The sequence below is a fragment of the Lepisosteus platostomus genome, chromosome 3 (genome assembly GCF_059453375.1).
Source record: "Lepisosteus platostomus isolate fLepPlt1 chromosome 3, fLepPlt1.hap1, whole genome shotgun sequence".
In the NCBI taxonomy this organism is placed as follows: domain Eukaryota; kingdom Metazoa; phylum Chordata; class Actinopteri; order Semionotiformes; family Lepisosteidae; genus Lepisosteus; species Lepisosteus platostomus.
Window position 1 is genome coordinate 46,778,373 of NC_142613.1, and position 17,872 is coordinate 46,796,244.

At 40.0% G+C, this 17,872-nt stretch overlaps 1 protein-coding gene across 1 annotated transcript in view; it reads right to left on the reverse strand.

Moving 5' to 3' along the window:
• The window catches only part of sec63 (SEC63 homolog, protein translocation regulator), a 37,911-nt gene that overhangs the window by 15,601 nt on the left and 4,438 nt on the right, over positions 1-17,872 (reverse strand). Inside the window, exons 2-10 of the mRNA XM_088625766.1 lie at positions 9,283-9,382; positions 7,968-8,082; positions 5,572-5,684; positions 5,415-5,476; positions 4,701-4,759; positions 3,565-3,615; positions 1,767-1,875; positions 1,497-1,591; positions 1,271-1,403 (exon numbers count right to left, since the gene is read on the reverse strand). Coding sequence (XP_088481892.1) covers positions 1,271-1,403; positions 1,497-1,591; positions 1,767-1,875; positions 3,565-3,615; positions 4,701-4,759; positions 5,415-5,476; positions 5,572-5,684; positions 7,968-8,082; positions 9,283-9,382 — 837 coding nt within the window. The remainder of the gene's footprint in view (positions 1-1,270; positions 1,404-1,496; positions 1,592-1,766; positions 1,876-3,564; positions 3,616-4,700; positions 4,760-5,414; positions 5,477-5,571; positions 5,685-7,967; positions 8,083-9,282; positions 9,383-17,872) is intronic.

A 17,872-nucleotide genomic window follows, 5' to 3' on the forward strand; every position in this document is an offset into this window, starting at 1 on the left:
TGAACTAGTTTTTTACGTTTAGGTATGAAACACATTAAACATCTAATAGTTAATGAGTAAATTTGTAACAATTACAAGCCAGCTCATTCTTCAGTTGCTGACCTTACTTAGTATACCATTTAGTTAACATGTGGATGTTTATAAGATATAACTGTATTGTCCATCCAAAAAGGTGGAAATTGGTCTGTCATCACCATAAAAAACTACAAAAAACGAATAACACCCAATATAAAATACACATAAAAAAACAATAGTCTAGACATGCAACAATACATACAATATACATGCATATCTTGCTCTGCCCAGACTGCACTACTGTTACACTAATCCAATAACTTCAGCTGCACTTACTACAGACAATTTCTAATGTTACTTAAGTTATGTAAAGCTTACATACCACCAGCAGAACTTATAAAGCACATAATTTTTTAAAAGTACAGGTTCAACTGCTTACACCTGCATAGGACTTATACTTGTCTTAAAAAATACATTCATCAGGTTTCAATCACAATTTAATACCTTTAATGATTTCACATTCAGCATAGGCACCTTAAGTGCTTTCTGTATAAATGTAACTTTAAAACTAAATTGCAGGTAATAGTGTGCATTTCTAACTTTTCTAAAATAAAATAATGATAGTATGCTGGATTATCTTCAGCAGTATCCGAAATAAAGAACTGTCACCCATGTCAATTCCATGCTAAATATCAAGAAAATTAACCCAACACAGAATGGAACTTTCAAATTCAACCCAAAGTAAAGGTACTTATCAGGGGTCTATTTGACCAGTCCTCTGTCATGTTGAAGACACTGATTAAAATGTACAGTATAGTATGTGATTGCTGGCTTTAATATACTCTTTATGATCTAGGTGTACCATTCACATTTTCTGGAACCCTGTGGCACTTGCCACCTGCTCCTGATGTCTCTCAGTCTTTGACATGCAAAACCTAACTGTTTTAATCCTTATAAGCCTTGTGCAATACTTTTGTCAACCACTGGATATATGAGGGAACAAGTAAGGGTTTGTTCCATGCTGAAGAGAAAAGAGACAACGTTCCGGCTGTGGAATGCTTCTTCAGCATGGAATAAGCCTTTCCCGGTCCTTTGCAGCCTACGCATGCTGATGCAGTGACCTACTTGAACTATTTTAAATTTTTGTCTAACGAAAACAATAATTACATTTTTAAACTGCTAAGCATTGGGAAAGGACAGAAAACTGCCCATCTTGAACAGAAAACTGCTCAATGGGAAACGGGCCGAGATGTACCTTCTTCGATATTTTCAGACAGGTCCATCCTGGCGAGATGCGCGAGCAACAAAACTCTGGCCTTCAGACTGTAAGGGTAGCAGAAGGGAGGTTCTTTCTTCTTCACATTGATGTTGCCCAGCTCCCGGATGAGCTGCAACAGTAATAAATCAAGAGTAAACTCCTGCCAAGCGCTAGATGGGCTGTAATAAATCACTCCTTTGCATACAACAAAGGACTTCATTACCTGGGGTACTTCAATGTTATCTGTGGGTCTAATTGTTGCTTCCTTGTTACTACGTGGGTCGAATTCAAATGCTGCCGTCAGAACCATTATTAGACCTACAAGGAGAACCAAAATGAAAACAATTCTCTTCACACATTCCGAAAATATTTTTTAGATAACATTAAGTCTAATGTGGTTACAGGTAACATATTCAAAATCTATCATAAGACCAAAAATGATATTCAGCAATCACACGGTACTCCCAGAACCAATTAAACAGACCATACTTACGTTTCATATTCATATTGGGAGTTTTATACATAAAATGCATAAAGAGCTGTGTTGTGTTGATAAGAATTTGATCGCCACTGTATCGTATGGACCGATACCACCAAGTACCCTAAAGACAAAGAAAAACAAATTAAAATGTCTGTGTAAACTAAATCGTGGGGGCTTGTCATTAGTAGGAGAGCTAGCTGATCTCTGCAGAGCACACACAAGGAACTTCACACTGGACTCTTGTAATGAACCCCAAGGTGCTATGGAATAGCTGAGAAAACCTGGCAGTCACACCGCACCTTAAATTTTAAAGGCCACCTGAAACCTCAAGCTAACTTTCCCAGATAAGATCTGCTCCTCTCTAAGTAATTCAAAGGCAGGTGATCCTTGACAGAGAAGTTCAGAAGACATTTTGTCATGTCAGACAGATCCCCAGACTGTCACATGCGGTCACTTTTCACAAAGCTGACTTAAGCCTGAGACTAATCAAAAATTCAAAACTGGAATTTCAGTCGTATTCACAAATGAATCTCAGTGGCCTTTTTTTCACAAGGTGTTGGGATGAAACTACAGGAGTCTTTAGCCTGCTGCTGAACAGTAACTATATTTTTGGTAGAAATTACCAAAGGATAAAAAGGCAAGGGTTAGTTTAAGGTTAATGAAAAGCAGATACACAGACAATTTGGAAGTACTATGCAATACCGATATGATGGTTTTACCTTAAGAATACCCCTTTCATTGCAAGTTGTAAATGTAGCTTAATGTGAAAAAAGGTGATTATCTACTGACTAGTTCAGAAAGAGTTTGGTTTTCATGTGTGGTTTTATGGCAATTGCTGGTAAAGGTAAAAACACTTAAATGCCAACACAATTAGGTTGTTTCAATTAACTTTCCAGCAATCTAAAGGCAGAACCCACTCAGCACAGAGTATGAGACATGTGGACACATGTCCACATCATTTGAAATGTTGCTTCAGGTTCCACCACAGTGCTCCACACCAGAGACAGCACTGACTGGAGGAACGGAGCATCTATCACTGACATCACAGCAACCCGCAGGCTTCCAGTAAATTACAGGACCCACTGCTCCCCGAAAAACAGAGACCAACTACTCCTCGGCCACACCGCTGGTGGCGTTCTGCCAAGTGAGTGCCCTTGCTTAGGGAAATGAAGACGGTGGGCTAGTAACAGTCCAAATAAAGACACATTTTTTCCATACAGAGCACTGTTTAAATACTGTTTCATGGTATAAGTATTGTTAACCGTTTTATTTATTGAAATCACAGCACTGGGATACACACCTAATTAAAGGAAATGTTTTTGTCTTTGTAAATCACTGCCAGTTTTTCTATGCTAACGACATGCTTTATTTACTGAACTTAATGTACTCAATTACAACACTGTAATCAAACCAAAAATGACACACCTGTGAAAATGCCCATTCAAATCCTGCTATATCAACAAAGCATGCCAAAGTGCTGTGAATGCAATTACAGCGATATTGACAGCAAAAGGCTCTTAAAGATGGAATATCCTGCGTTTAATCACATGATTAAAAAACAAGAACAACACTGCTCTAGGTTAAGAACCCCCTTTAAACTTGGTTTTGAACTTTGTAAAAGGATGTTACTGTAATTATTCATCTCAGGCTTGAGCCCCCTTTGAGAATATGAGCCCTCGTAATTTGCAGGGACCGAATGAAACGCTAAACCAAGAAGAAAATCAGAAGAATCAAACAGCAAACCGAACCGTCGTAAAAAATAAAATACCAGTCTGGTTTAAATAATACGGTGAAGTTTGCTTATACTTACCACAACAACAGGAAGAATAACCATGAAGGCAAGACCGTAAACCAGCAGAACCTGCAAAATTAAAAGGTAGATTGCTTTCTCCATATTACTGTAGTTATATTTATCACCATCTTCATGACTTCAGAGATAACCTTCCTTTTACAAACCTAAACCACACTGCAATTTCTTCCAGAAGAAAAAGGGGATTACCTAAGAAATGTCACCAATAGTTGCACCTTAAGAAGGCCTCAGACTTTCTCTTTGGCAGCAGTGAAAGCTCCTTGGACTTCACCTCTAAACTACATTCCTTTTGAGCCGCCAGTAGTGCTGACAAATGTGGCAAATTGCTGCTGAAAACAGCCATGTTTTAGCATTGCGGTTAAGCGGAACATTAACACAGCAGTTTGTGCCAATTCCACAAGGTTATTTCACTTTTTTAAAGAGAATCAGCGTAGCTTTCTTCTGTGTCAATTTTTTGCCTTTAAAATAACATGGAAGTGAATATTAATTTCACACTGAATGATGCTGCAGTGACAATGTTTAAAATGCAGATGGTTTTCAAAAAAGGCATGTCAACAGTGTGAAACATGATCATTCTAGTTTGTTTTCATATTGCAACATCTCTATCGTGAACTCTGTCCTTCATACAGACGTAGACCCAACAATTAATATGATCCTATTCAGACACAAACAAGTAGGAAGTTTAATAAGACAATTGCAGTTATTTCTTCTGGTTCGACTTCCAAAATGTTCAATGAATCTGTTCATTTGTTAAATGTTAACTGAAGGCATCATTTTAATATGCAGTTTACACTGTTCATTTTCTTTTTGCACAACAGGAACTATACAAGCATCCTCAAAATATGAAAAATTCACATCTCATTATGCAGGGTAAGCCTTATCTGTGGATGAGGTCAAAGTCAACAATGACCACTTGGTCTAATGAGTCTATTAAGCGAGAGTCACAGAACCACATGCAGCTTTTCGTCTTCTTAGGCTGATATCATGTTGCTGTGGTCATGACCGGAATCTGCTTGACCCAATTCAAAAGGCCACCACATGCTCACGCAGGACACACTGAATATTGACTTTACAGTGAATTTCAACAGAGAAAAGAGACGAACATTAGCTAGGATCCAGGTACAAATAAAACTTACAAGCATGGAGTTTTTCTGGTCCACAATCCAGGCAGGCAAAGCAATACCAAAACTTGCAACTGGAGAATTAGGAAGAAACGCCAGTTAGTATGCTGTTTCTTTACCGGGAACACACATTACTCACAGGACTGTGCAAAGGTTTAGATTATTTCACTGAAAACACAAAACAGTAAAACCGTTATCAAGGCATCCCATGTTAAACCTGATTTAACCAGTAACACACATTATTGATCTTACTGATTAATAAGAGGTATAAAACAGTTTAGCTCAGTACTTTGAATTGTAGTCTGCCTTTTACTTTGAGTTTCTTTACTTATTATGATACTACATTCCTACATCGCCTATATGTACGATATATTTGATGTACTTACATCAAGGATCCAGACTCCATTTATGACTCCTAGTATTTCCATAATTTGTCACAAAAGAACCAAAAGGTTCCAAATTGGGTTCATAGGACAGCTTTTGGAATGGCCATTTGAGCACTATTAGAATATCAGCTTGTTTCCTTTCCAGTTACCTTTTCACCAGGTCCAAAATTGTGACCCTGGTGTTCTATTTACAGTAAACAGCTAAAATTAAAAAAATCACTCAAACATTTGCACCCTGCTGTACAGATACAGCAGAAAGTTTCAAAACAGCGGGACAAGCTGGATAAATAACAAAAAGCCACACATGGAATACATTAAAATAATTTAAAATATGTACACGCACCTTGTTGACCATCTGGGTTTCCATACATCTCCCAGTTAAGACGGGACTCTTCATTTGTTAAACTGTTGAAACAGTCAGGATATGGGAGAAAGTCAGAAGCTGCCTTTTAGGTGCAAAAACAAGGAGGGAGCACCTTCATTAAAAAAAAGACACTTACGCTTGGTAGGCTTTAGCAATCTTCACAAACATCACCTCATCTCCCTTCTTGTCAGGATGGTACTTCAACGAGAGTAACCGATACTGTCTTTTGATCTCCGAGATAGATGCACCCTAGAAAACACACGGGTAGAGGAGCCTTATTGTGGAACAACTTTATAAAATGAATCACTATTATTTCATATATTCTTCTACACCATGTTTCTGACACTGCAGTGTGGATGCCATGCAAAAATGGGAAATACTGAAGCTTAAAGACACTTCCCAAAGAAGATAAGATCTACAAGACAATGTGGCAAAGCAATAAAAAATGGTCGAATCTATACCTAAAACTGTAGAATTTAAATTAAGGGAAGCAATGTTAAAATGGTACAATGCACTTCAAAGTGTCTACTTCATTACAAAATACAGCATTCTGAGAGATCTCCACACTACAGAAACAAAATTGTTACTCTGGAATAAATCCACAAGAGCCACTGGGTGGCTTCTCAGGCTTAAATAAATGTCCTACTCTGACAGGCTGAAAAAACTGACTAAGAACAAAGAAGGGCGTGAGAGGATCCAGTTATAATATTTAATAAAATATTGATAACAAATTGACTTGAAACAGAATCCAGAAGACAGTAAAAACTAGAGGGAAGTGCATTTAAATATAAGAACAGGCAGCAAGCAGTCATGTTGTCCAAGCCAAATAAGATAAGATAAATATTCTATACGCCAATAGCTGGTCAAGAACCACGGATATATTAACTGCTAACAAACAATCAAACTAGACAGGCCAAAGTGATTGTCATCTTTAAAGTGATGTTGTCTCATAGTTAAGGGATGGATACTTAAATTTTCAAAAGACCATAAATAGTCAATTAAATTATACAACAGGATGTTTCAGTCTCAATTCACACATTGCACATGTCTTCATTCTAAAAAATACTTGCTGAGAGACAAGATATAAAACGTATATTGTAATGGTGGAGACTAAGTTGATTTTGGCCAAAGTTATGAACTGCACACTGCAATTTCAGATGAAAGGAAACTGGATCTAAGCCCAGACCACCAGTGCAAACAAACTGAGAGGACCGTTTAATGAGCCCACTGAGCCACCTGCTCAGAATTGTGTCTCCAAATGAACAGAGATGAAAACGCACAGAAACTATGCAAGACAGCCTTGGTCATTTAGCAAGGTGATATACTAGTGTTCATGTCTTCGCTATAAAACCCGAGGTATAAATCGAGGTCACTTCTTCTCCCTAATAAGTATATTTTAATACAAATACTATACATCTTATTTTGACTGAGTATTAAAAACCATCATGAGTTTCAAATAGACAGGTTTACTGTTATACCTGCAGAACAGTGATTTATCATTATTTATGTAAAATTAAGTCAGTAGAGTCAAATGTAAATAAACATCAGTGTTCAAAGAATTGCACTTGTTTTCCCATTCTTCTGCTTAAAAGTTATCCACCACACATAGCCTTAACACCCCTCGTGCTCTACCGCATGTGTGCGCTTTTCTTCCATGCCTGCTGTTCCTAAAACCTGCTTTCACAACACGAGTCATTCCAGAAATCCACCTAGCGTAGCATAGGGGTCTCTAGCCCTGGTCCCGCAGAGCCACAGCAGTACTTTTAACACATACTAAAGGCCAGGCTTCGATCAGCTATGCTGTGATTAATTACAGTCTATGATCAATTAAACATGTGGCAACTTCAATTATGCAACATAAAGATCACTTGGAACATAAATCAGAATATCCTGCAGCCCTCAAGGAACAGCATTTCCTTCACAGAAACACTACCAGCTTAATTGATCACTTGCTTAAGGAAGTGTTGCTAAACAGGTGCTGTAGTGTGACCTATAGGAGTCACTGGATCAGGGCTCTCCTGGACCAGGGCTGGAGTCCCCTCATCCCCAGCCTTTTACAAGCAGTACAGCTCAAAGGTCCTGGTGCTTCTTGTTGATAAGCATCAAATTCAGACCAAGCATTTACACAGTATGAAAACAATAACATTACACATACTGCAGAAAACCACTCAACCACAAAGACAGCTGCTGCAAAGTACAGCAATCCCCACAAAACAACAAAAACAAATCTCCTAAATGGTTACAAAAGCAGTGATTTCATGCATCGTAATGGGTGTTTATCCACAAGCTGGGAAAACAAGCAATGAAAGGTTGTACACAAGCAAACAACAAGTAGAAAATCAGCTTATTTGTTCTTCTGGAAGATGTCCAAGAGTCTATGAAGCTTTCGCACCATGTCTCCTCTTACCCAGCTACCCTCTTAGAATCGTTCTCTGCCTGTATGCATGGAGACGAAGGCACAGACATCTCACCGACTCGTGCACGTGCGAATCATTGCAGGAAGAAAGCTTGCGGGGGAAAAAAAAGACTTACCGGTTCAAGGTTTAAGACCTCGTATGGGTTGTATTCTTGATATTCTCTTTCTAGTTTTGAAACTTTGTAGGCAAGCAACAAAAACACAGCCCATCCAAACAACAGGGCTACTTTTCTGTAAGAGAAAATGAAAAGGTAAAACATGAATGTTCCCGAGGAAGGTCATGTTAAAACAAGGCAAATGCCACACAGAAAATAATGACATTTTCATACCGATGAAACAGATTTTGAACACGGATGACCAAGGCAAGGGGCAATGCAGAAAACCTTCTTAATCCAGTCATGTTCAGAGATTTTACACTATATTTACACAATATCATCGTTCCAAATTCAGGTCTTTTAAATGTTTAATGAACACTGCTTACTACAGTCAGCTACTCTGTGACTGAGTAACCCAGCTGAGTGGAGAGCCATCTTTTCAGCAAATGAAAAGTGACCTAAAGATGGGAATTCAAACAGTCGAACAGACCCCAAGAGAAAAGAAATCACCGGTTTCAAAATTGTTTCACTTAATGTTGTTGCTGGACAATTAAACTAGAACAGTTTTAGAGATCTTCAGGACGGATGAAGTAAAATGAGGTCAGCCATTCCCCAGTCACTGTACTGCAGTAGGAAAGACAGGTATGAGCTTTTTGCTGAGAACAAGACAAATTCTTCCAATCCTGAAACCATGGGAAGTTTTTTGAAAAATGAAGGAGTTGACACAAGGCTCTACTGTAGTATTGTAGCAATTGAGAGGAATGCAGAACTTTAATCAGGACACCAAAAACAAATGAAGACATTATATCCACAGCAAGCAGCTAACCTAATTCCACAGACAATGCAGATCAGCACACATCCTTTTGTTTCTGTGAAATGTGTCCTTAGACGAAGATCTGCAATTTTATCATCTGCACAAATGAATATTTCTAAATCTAACTTAGACACTGCAACACTTAAGATAACTGTTATAGGTCTAATGAGCAACTATTGTCAGGATTGTTAAAAAATGGCTGGTGTTGAGGCTTATTTGACAGCAGGAAATTTCTGTCAGCTCCACCCCCTAACTTCCACTCTTGCACTACATTTTGGTTTTCAGACACTTATCAACACATTTGTAACAACACCAGCTTCTGCTATCCAAGAAAGAATTTTGCTTGTTGAATAAAGCAGATGTTTCAGTTTCATCCTCTCTTGAGGACGTGTGGTAATGGTTTTCTGGGATAAATCTAGATTCCTTTAAACAACAATGCTGGCTTAAGTCTAAGGAAATACTCTTCAGCGCATGATCGACATTGAAACCCATCAACTGCGAATGAACAAAAACATTACGTACTTTAGTGTTGGAATAATACTTCGTTGGGACTTCATCAATCGCAGCCGGTACCACAAACATCTTCCGTGGACTTTCCGCAAAGCCTTTAACCGAAGTTGCTCTGGTGAGACACGACAAAGGAAAATGTAGAAAGAATCAGAACAAAAGCAGAGAAAGAAGAGATGAAGCACAGCAAATCCAGGAGAACACGACTGCAGATAACCCGACATCCTTCTCTACCCATAGTCTGACGTTTCCCAATGCTTAGCAGTTTAAAAACGTAACTATTGTTTTCTTTAGACACATTTAAAATAGTTCAAGTAGGTTGCTGCATCAGCATGCCTAGCTTAGCAGTTTAAAAATGTACTAATAAAATATTTACATTCTGGTCAGTACCTGGATGGAAAACCTCTTGGGAAAACTAAAGATACTGCTGGAAGTGGTGTTAGAGGTGCCAGTAGGGGGTCATAATGCCCCAGTATAGTGACAGGGACACTAATGGGGATTTTTAGGAGACCATGTCTGGTAAAGGCTAACGGGATATTTGGCCAGGTTAGCACCCCTACTCTTTTTGAGAAATGCCCCGCTAATGACCACAGAGAATCGGGACCTCAGTTTAATGTCTCATCCAAAGGACAGAGCCCTTTTACATTATAGTGTCCCCGTCACTATACTGGGGCATTAGGACCCACATAGACCACAGGGTGAGCGCCCCCCCTGCTGGCCCCACTAGCACCTCTTCCAGCAGCAACCTTAAGTTTTACCCAGGAGGTCTCCCATCCAGGTACTGACCAGGCTCACACCTGCTGAGCTTTAGTGGGCTGCCACTTGCGAGCTGCAGGGTGATATGGCTGCTATGTGATGTGTGGTGAGTGTACTGGCGCACTATGGCTGCTGTATCATCATTCAGGTGGGAGCTGAACATTCTCCCCATTACCTGTATAGCGCTTTGAGTGGAGGGCCCAGAAAAGCACTATTGAAGTGTAAGGAAAAATAATAGAAAGAGAGTTTAGATCAAATTCCAATAGATACCAGCAGATTACATTTCTGTACACAACAGAAGAAGAGAACACAGACATTTCATCTGGAGGCCCTCCACATTCTTCTGCAACATACAATTTTAATATGACAAACGAGGGTCAGAGCTTGTGGTTTGAGAAAGAAATGAAAGTTTCCGCCTGAAACAATAGGATTCTTTGAACAACAGCCGGCGCCAGATGCCATCTTGCTGAAGGCTGTATTTTTTAAATAAAATGACCCTCTATTTCACGCATCGCAACCCTGCAACATCGCTGTGGTCTGGAAATAACTGGAAATGAACTTTGCATCCACTTTGCCGCCTGTCCTTGACTGATCCTTAAAAAACATCCCAGGAGCATACCATGGAAAAGGAAATGTAGGCAGTTACTGAACTTTTGTCAGTTGAGTAACACTATAGACAGAGACCACTGAAAACATCATGAAGGGTATTTTAACAGGAAACTAAGTTCTGATATTCTAAAGTGATTCCATCTAGTCTAATTATTGCTAAGAGCTCATTGTTAAAATGATAATACATCACAGTACTGAAAGGCTGCATTCACAAATTCTGATTATGGTACAACAGTTGCTGCTGTCTTCTAATAGTTAATTGCTCCATGGAGCCCTTGGGTTGTGGGAGGGTGGGACAGGCAACACAGCAATGTTGCTGAAGCCGATACCCTGGCTTCTGTCAAGAAATTGGATGAGATCCTCTGATCATTTAGCTCCCAACAATGAAATCAGTGATCTAAAAGGCAATTGACACAAAGGAGAAATCTTTAAGGAGGAAAGCTGAAGAGACTTTCCACCCTGACAACTCGGTCTCAACTGCCAAATACGGCAGCAGCAATTAACACTGTCTGGTCTTTTATGTGTAATGAGCTGTCTACAAATATCAAATGAGAACTGTGCGCGATTAATTTCTTGCCATAGGAAGTTCTATTTCAACAAGATTAGACATCACGCCACAAGTCATGCAACAGCAGGTAAGAGTTTGTATTTGCCCTTACGGGACTGAAACTGAATAACTAATGGCAACTGGAGGCATGGCGAACAAAACTGTTCACATGCTGCAGCTAATCACACTGGATGAGTATAGGTCACAGATGACAAATGCAGGCGCATTTAAGACAGACAACATTTTATTTTTATATGGCCCACTACTTTCAACGTACTTTCCAGACACACAAAGCAAAATTATACACATTTTCGGGCCTCCCATTTGGCTCAATATTTAAGGGCCGGGCTTCATGATCCTGGGTTCGAGCTTGGGTCTGGTCACTAGCCGACTGCGACTGTGGTTCCTCAAGTAGCGGCAAATAAGTGGCCGAACGCTGCCGAGGATGGTGGGACATCAGGCAACCCCTGTGGCCTTCTGGGCGCTGGGTCAGTGCTGAGCCTTCAACAGTATTGGTGCAGCGTGGGGCATATTCATGAGTTTCTTGAAGGTGAGTGGCTCGGAGGAGTCTGTCTACACTTCCACATCCTCATTCTATATTCTATATTCTGGCCTCTGTGTGGCTGTGGGGTTCATAGTCGCAAGCTGAGATAGGAAACGCACACAACTGGCCATTGAAAACCGGGTGGGTATAACACAAATAACTGGCAATTCCATATTTATACAAAACAAATATATTCAACAAAGGCATCAGGCCCAAATCCAACTCTGGAAAAGCCAACATGTTCCCATTTCTCACGGGTGCAGGTTTTAGGCATCATGCCCCCATAAACGATTGGTCCATGAGAGACGTCACGTGCCAAGATGGGGATAACTCCAATAACTGCACACTCACAGAACCAAACAGAATCATAGCAATTCCATGCAGAAAGAGGCACTTCAATCTTCTCTAGGGGCTGACAGGAAACAGTGGGGAAGCATCTTCTCCAGGCAACAGGGGATCAAGACCAGAAGCTACGACTAGATTAATTTAACTTTGTGGAAACTGCTAGCTCAACTTTATATACACCCTGAAACTGCACAAACTTTGCCGTAAAGACGGGGGAGTGTGTAAACTTGGCACTTTCCCAATTCATCATGCGAGAGCCGAGCAGATGCTACGCAGCACTCCCTGTTTTTGTTTTAGTTTGTGTTCTGCCTTTCAGAACTCGCACGCAGATTAAAGTAAAAAAAACACCAGACCCGAGACTCCAGGACATCAAGAAACCTTGGCTGTTTTGGGAAAAAGGCTGGCTTTGACTTCAAAGGGGAACTGCACGGCTATTTTCAATTTTCGGGGTTGGAGAGAATCAGCCTTGATGAGTGCATTTCAAACCACAATAAAAGTAAAATGTGCACAGTAACTTGTAAAACCTCCGATTTACATCACAAAATAGACAAAATATCCAGGTACGCGCAGCACCATATTCTGTCATTATCCAAGACTAATTTCCACTCTCTAACCTTTCCATCTTCTTTGGGGATCTGAAGTCCTACATACAGACTAATTCTACTGACTGTTAGATTATTAACTTCTATATAAAATACAAAACGGACGACTATTAAGCCTACTATATTTATTGAGGATTGATATGAATAAGTAGAAACCGAGTGTGATTAGTGCGATCTTGTTTCAATAGAGCAAGACTCATTTCAACATTGCTGCTTATTAAATAATTAAAATGTCACAAAATTAAATTTGAAAAAACACTGAGTCACGTTTCATGCCTCTCATCTGATGTCCACTAATTATGACAAATGTCTAGTTTTCTGTGAAGTTTATTGAAAATTAGGTAGAAAATTTTCCAGAAAGCAGAATAACATTCAAGTCCTTGATGTATTAAGTACAATTCTGTGTAAACAAAGTTGGTTATGCCCATCAAAAGCACACGGTTGGTCCCCATCTGTTTGGAAGAGCTGCACTGATTCCACCAGGAGTATCTTCATTTACAGCCTGGCAATAAGACTCAGATTCTTCAAGCGAGAAGCAGAACACCTCGTTACTAAACGCTTCACTCAGAAAACACAACCTTCCAGGGCACCTCACTGGGTGTTAACATGCCAGGAGCAATGCGCCGAGCAGAAATAAGCAGCAGACACACACCCACACAGGCCGCAGGATGACATCTCGCAGGGAGGCTCCCATGAGCAGCTGTGTCAAGGTAAATGCAATAGGAATGTGTCAGAGAACAAAACTATTCATAGTGCAGCATTAATCACTCCATGTACAGCTGAAAAGAATGCACTTTTTTTACTCTTAAAAGTACAGGTATTTCAAGCTCAAACTCTTTCCAGCGGAAAACATGTCGAGACATCTATCCTCCACATTCACCTACTGCACAGCTCAGTGACCAGTCAAGCAACTCGAGAAGCTCATAATTCTACTGAAAAACGTGGTTCGCCCACTTCCAGCCCACTGGGATTCTCTTCCAACTTTCTCCTTTATCATTTGATAAGACTACAAAATAACAAACTCCGCCACTGCACTGAACCGGGAAGGGTCTGAGGGAGGCCATCTATTCCGTTATCAATACTGACCCCTACCTCAACTGTAATATTTTCAACAGCCCAATAACTATAATCAGTAGTTTACTAAACCCAAGTTCCTCCTCTGTTACCTTTCTTGTTTTGTTTTTTTTTAGCTGTCCTGAAGCATCAGTCAAACGTACAGAATTCTAGCTGAAACTAGAACATGCAAAGAAATCTGGTTTTGTGGCATCTAATTCCCCCCACCACCCGATAAAAGCCGGGTTGAATTTATTCATGAGATGCCTGTGAACTCTAGCTGGCTCGTAATTACTGACGGCTACAGATTTATGCTAACTCAAGTAACCTGATAAAAAAAAGACATAAAAAGGTAAAGGCAAGATTGTATTTTCCCCAAAATAAATTGCTACAGAGCTACGATTTTGATTTGAGCTAACGTTTCAAAGTGTTAAATTCTTCACGCCTGACTTTATTTAATAATAAACGGGGGGAAAAAAAGATGACAACTGCAATAGCCAAAGAGTGCACAGTGTGCTTGGAACTATGAAAGTACACTGAAACCCAAGCATTCGAATTTCGAGGCAAAGCTTCTAAGCTGAATGTTTAATACTGATAAAGAAATTTACACAATCCTCTGGGAAATAGACTGCCCACAACTGTCATGTCAACATTCTTGTCAGACCAGCCCTCACGGGGACCAATCTGCAGACTGCATTTCGGGACTTTATTTTCTAAAACCAAGGCTGGGATTCTCCTGGGTACCAGAACAGCAACACTGAAATCAGTCGTCAAAATCCAATCCCCTCCCACACAGGCTTTCAGAAATATTCTTTCAGTCAACCTCCCACGGTATCCAGGAAGTAGAAAGGGGCACCAACAAAACTGCTTTTGAGATTTTAGGGTGTAGTTTTGGAGAAATTGTGCTCCCCTGCTCAGGACATTGAGAAGAAGGCTGCAGTACATAAGGTGCAGCTCCACCAACATCACAACATTTGACTCAGATACTGATACCGAGCTTCAGTTGGTCAGTATTTTAGAACATATCTCTGTTTGATAGCTACACGATCAATATGATGGATGATTCTCCTTATTTTATTACATTTATCTCAACTGAAAAACCTGCTTTTCCCCGTTTAAGACAGAGTTGCATCCAGAAGTCAGTATGATCAGCTGCTGTATACTTACTGCGATTATTATTACTCTAATGATATTCATAATCATTCATCTGTTCTATAATCAGCACCTGAACCATAGCAGTCTGCTGCGACCACTGCACATGATCTTCACTCTCAGAAAACCGAAAACTGTCCAGTACATGAAGCTTTATTTTTGCAAAACATCTAAAAATGTCACAAAACAAAATCGTTTGCATTTTGATTTCAGTTACACTCAAACACTTGTTCTGCCCTTTTGTTATGAAACAGCACGCCTTCAGATTACTTAATGGCTCTGATCCGATATGAAATATTTGAACATATCACAACAGAAATTTGCAAAAGGAAAACTGTTTCCGCTACAACAAAATTCTCAGCAGAACTACCACTCAACATGTGGTATACAGACAGTGGCAAACATGGGTGAAAGAACGATTAAGGGAATGGTGATCTTAATATGGTATGTTATGAAACTAGAGTCAAAATCAAAAGCTTACACATTGTCAGAACAGCAAAATGTGAACGTATGGGAGAGTTTGAGAGAAGTAAGATGCACGCTAACAGTTGAGAACGAATATTAATGGCTTACACCAAGTCTTATTGAAGCACAGAACACTTTTATCCCAAGACTAAATCAAAAGCAAAATAACTGCATCACATCAAATCAGTTAGGCTAAATATGGAAAAGAGAGCTGATCGTGAGCCAGTTAAAGCAAGCAAGTAAAATGAAGTACAAGCACAGGTGAAAAAGGATATTTAAAAGGCCAAGAGAGACGAAAAGGAAAGGGATATTGCAATGGAGGCTAAAATACATTTCAATGCTACAAAAATAAAATGACCATTAAAGATGAAGTCAAAAATATTTAGGGCAAAAGTGGGAAACAATGCAAGGAAAACCGCTGAAGTACTAAATGAGTATTCCACTCAGGTGTTCATAAGAAAAGTCACCGACATGCCTCAGACAGCATAAGGACAAAGTCCTGTATTTAACAGTGTCAGCACTGAAAAGGAAAAGAGCTTTGGGTACTAGGAGAATGCAAGGTTAACACGGAGTCCGATGGCATCTTATCAATTGTATGCAAGGAAACAAGATATTCGGAAGCCAGTGACTCCACTTTTCCACCAGTCTCATAAGACAGGGGAAGTACCCGGGGACTGGAGAACTGCTAACATAGTCCATAATAGTCCCATCCATAAGACCCACAGTCATTATAGACCATTGAGTATACAGACACCAGGAGAAGGCTCCACAGCCGAAATGTTGTTTCCTTTCCAGCACAGAATAAACCTTTACTTGTTCATTATTAGAAATGAACTAGAGGATCACTTAGATGGAAATGAGATCTTACGGATTAGTCCAAATGGATTTACAACACATAAATCTTTCTTAGACCCAGAACTTGTTTCAGTTCTTTGAACTAGAAACAACTCACAGATACACACGGAGAATATTATATGTCAGGGATTCACTGTCACGATTATAGTTCCCCCTCCTTAAGGGTGCTCCAGCCCTTTCACTCAAGACTTTATTCTGTGCACCTGTTTCCCATTCCCAGCCCACCTTAAAAGCCAGGCGCTGACGCTCATCCGGGCTCTGCATCTGATTTCCGTATCGTGCGAGTCCGGGACCTGGAAGCGCCTGGTCCCGTTAAGGTTTTAATCTCTGTTCCCGTTCCTGTTCCCTCTCCGCCGGTTCCGACCCGGCCTTCGTGTTTTTAATTCCTTGTTCTGATGGATCTTCTGGTTTTGGACTTACCCTTGTGTTTTGGATATTCCCAAAGGACTACTCTCTCGGATTGTTCGCCTCGGCCCCCCTGTCTTCTGCCCCGTATTCCTGCATGACGTTTCCCCGGTGTTTCCCCACTTCGTCTGATTGTGTCGTCCGCATAGGGTCCGGAAAGAACTGTTCGTTACATTCACATTATTGGAATACCGACAAACGGATGCAGTTGAAATGTGTAAGGTGGGGACCGTAGATTTCAATAACATACAAATGGGTACCACAAAATGTGCTTATTTTTCACTCCTGTTGTTGGGAATTTGCATTTGATTTAATATCAGAACATGTTTGACGGTTAAGCATTGTGAACAGAAGCAAGCTTGTGCGGCTGTCCCTCAGTCTGCTGCTGCAAGTGCTGCTTGTGAGCCAGGGTTCTCCCTAATCGATGCAAAAAACAAAATCAGGCTCCGCCTCTATGCCCTAAAGTACATTTATGTGGAAGCTGACAATACAGATTGACCCTCAAACTTCAGTTGAGTTCCGACTCCAGACAGTGAAGCACAGGATAAGACAGGGATCTATATGAGATTATCAGAGCACAGTGAGCACAAAAGGAGCACAGGAAGAGAAGAAGATAAGCAAGTTAAATGATGTCCAATATTTGCATCAAATTTGTGCCACTTCTGCCTATGCTAATTCGAGAACTCTTGGATATATTTAGAATTTCATTAAAGGGAAACATGTCTGAATTGTGAATTGGTTAATAGAGAGTACAGATAGCAGAAAGAGTAATTTTTGGAGTACCACAAAAATCTGTACTAGGACCTTTTCTCTTACTAATCAATATAAATGATCTAGATTCTAGTATAGTTAGTAAACCTGTCATGTTTGCATCCGACACCAAACGTACAGTGCTGTAAAAAAGTATATTTGTCACACTGGATGTTTTTAGATCTAAGGGAACCTGATTGAACAAATAACTTATTATTTCATTTATTTAATAAATTTCATAAAGTTATCCAACACCCATATCCCCTGTGAGGTAATTGTAAAACTAATTTCCCTGCTTATACTTATTAACTGGTTGCGCCACCTTCAGCTGCAATGACTGCAACCCAACGCTTCCTATAATTCAATATCAGTCTTTCACATCGCTGTGGAGGAATTTTAGCCCACTCTTGCTCGCAGAACTGCTTTCATTCAGAAACACTGGTAGGTTTTCGAGCCTGAGCAAACTGTACTGTAAGGTCAAAGCAAACACTGCAGGAACAGCACATGCAATTCAAAAAGACT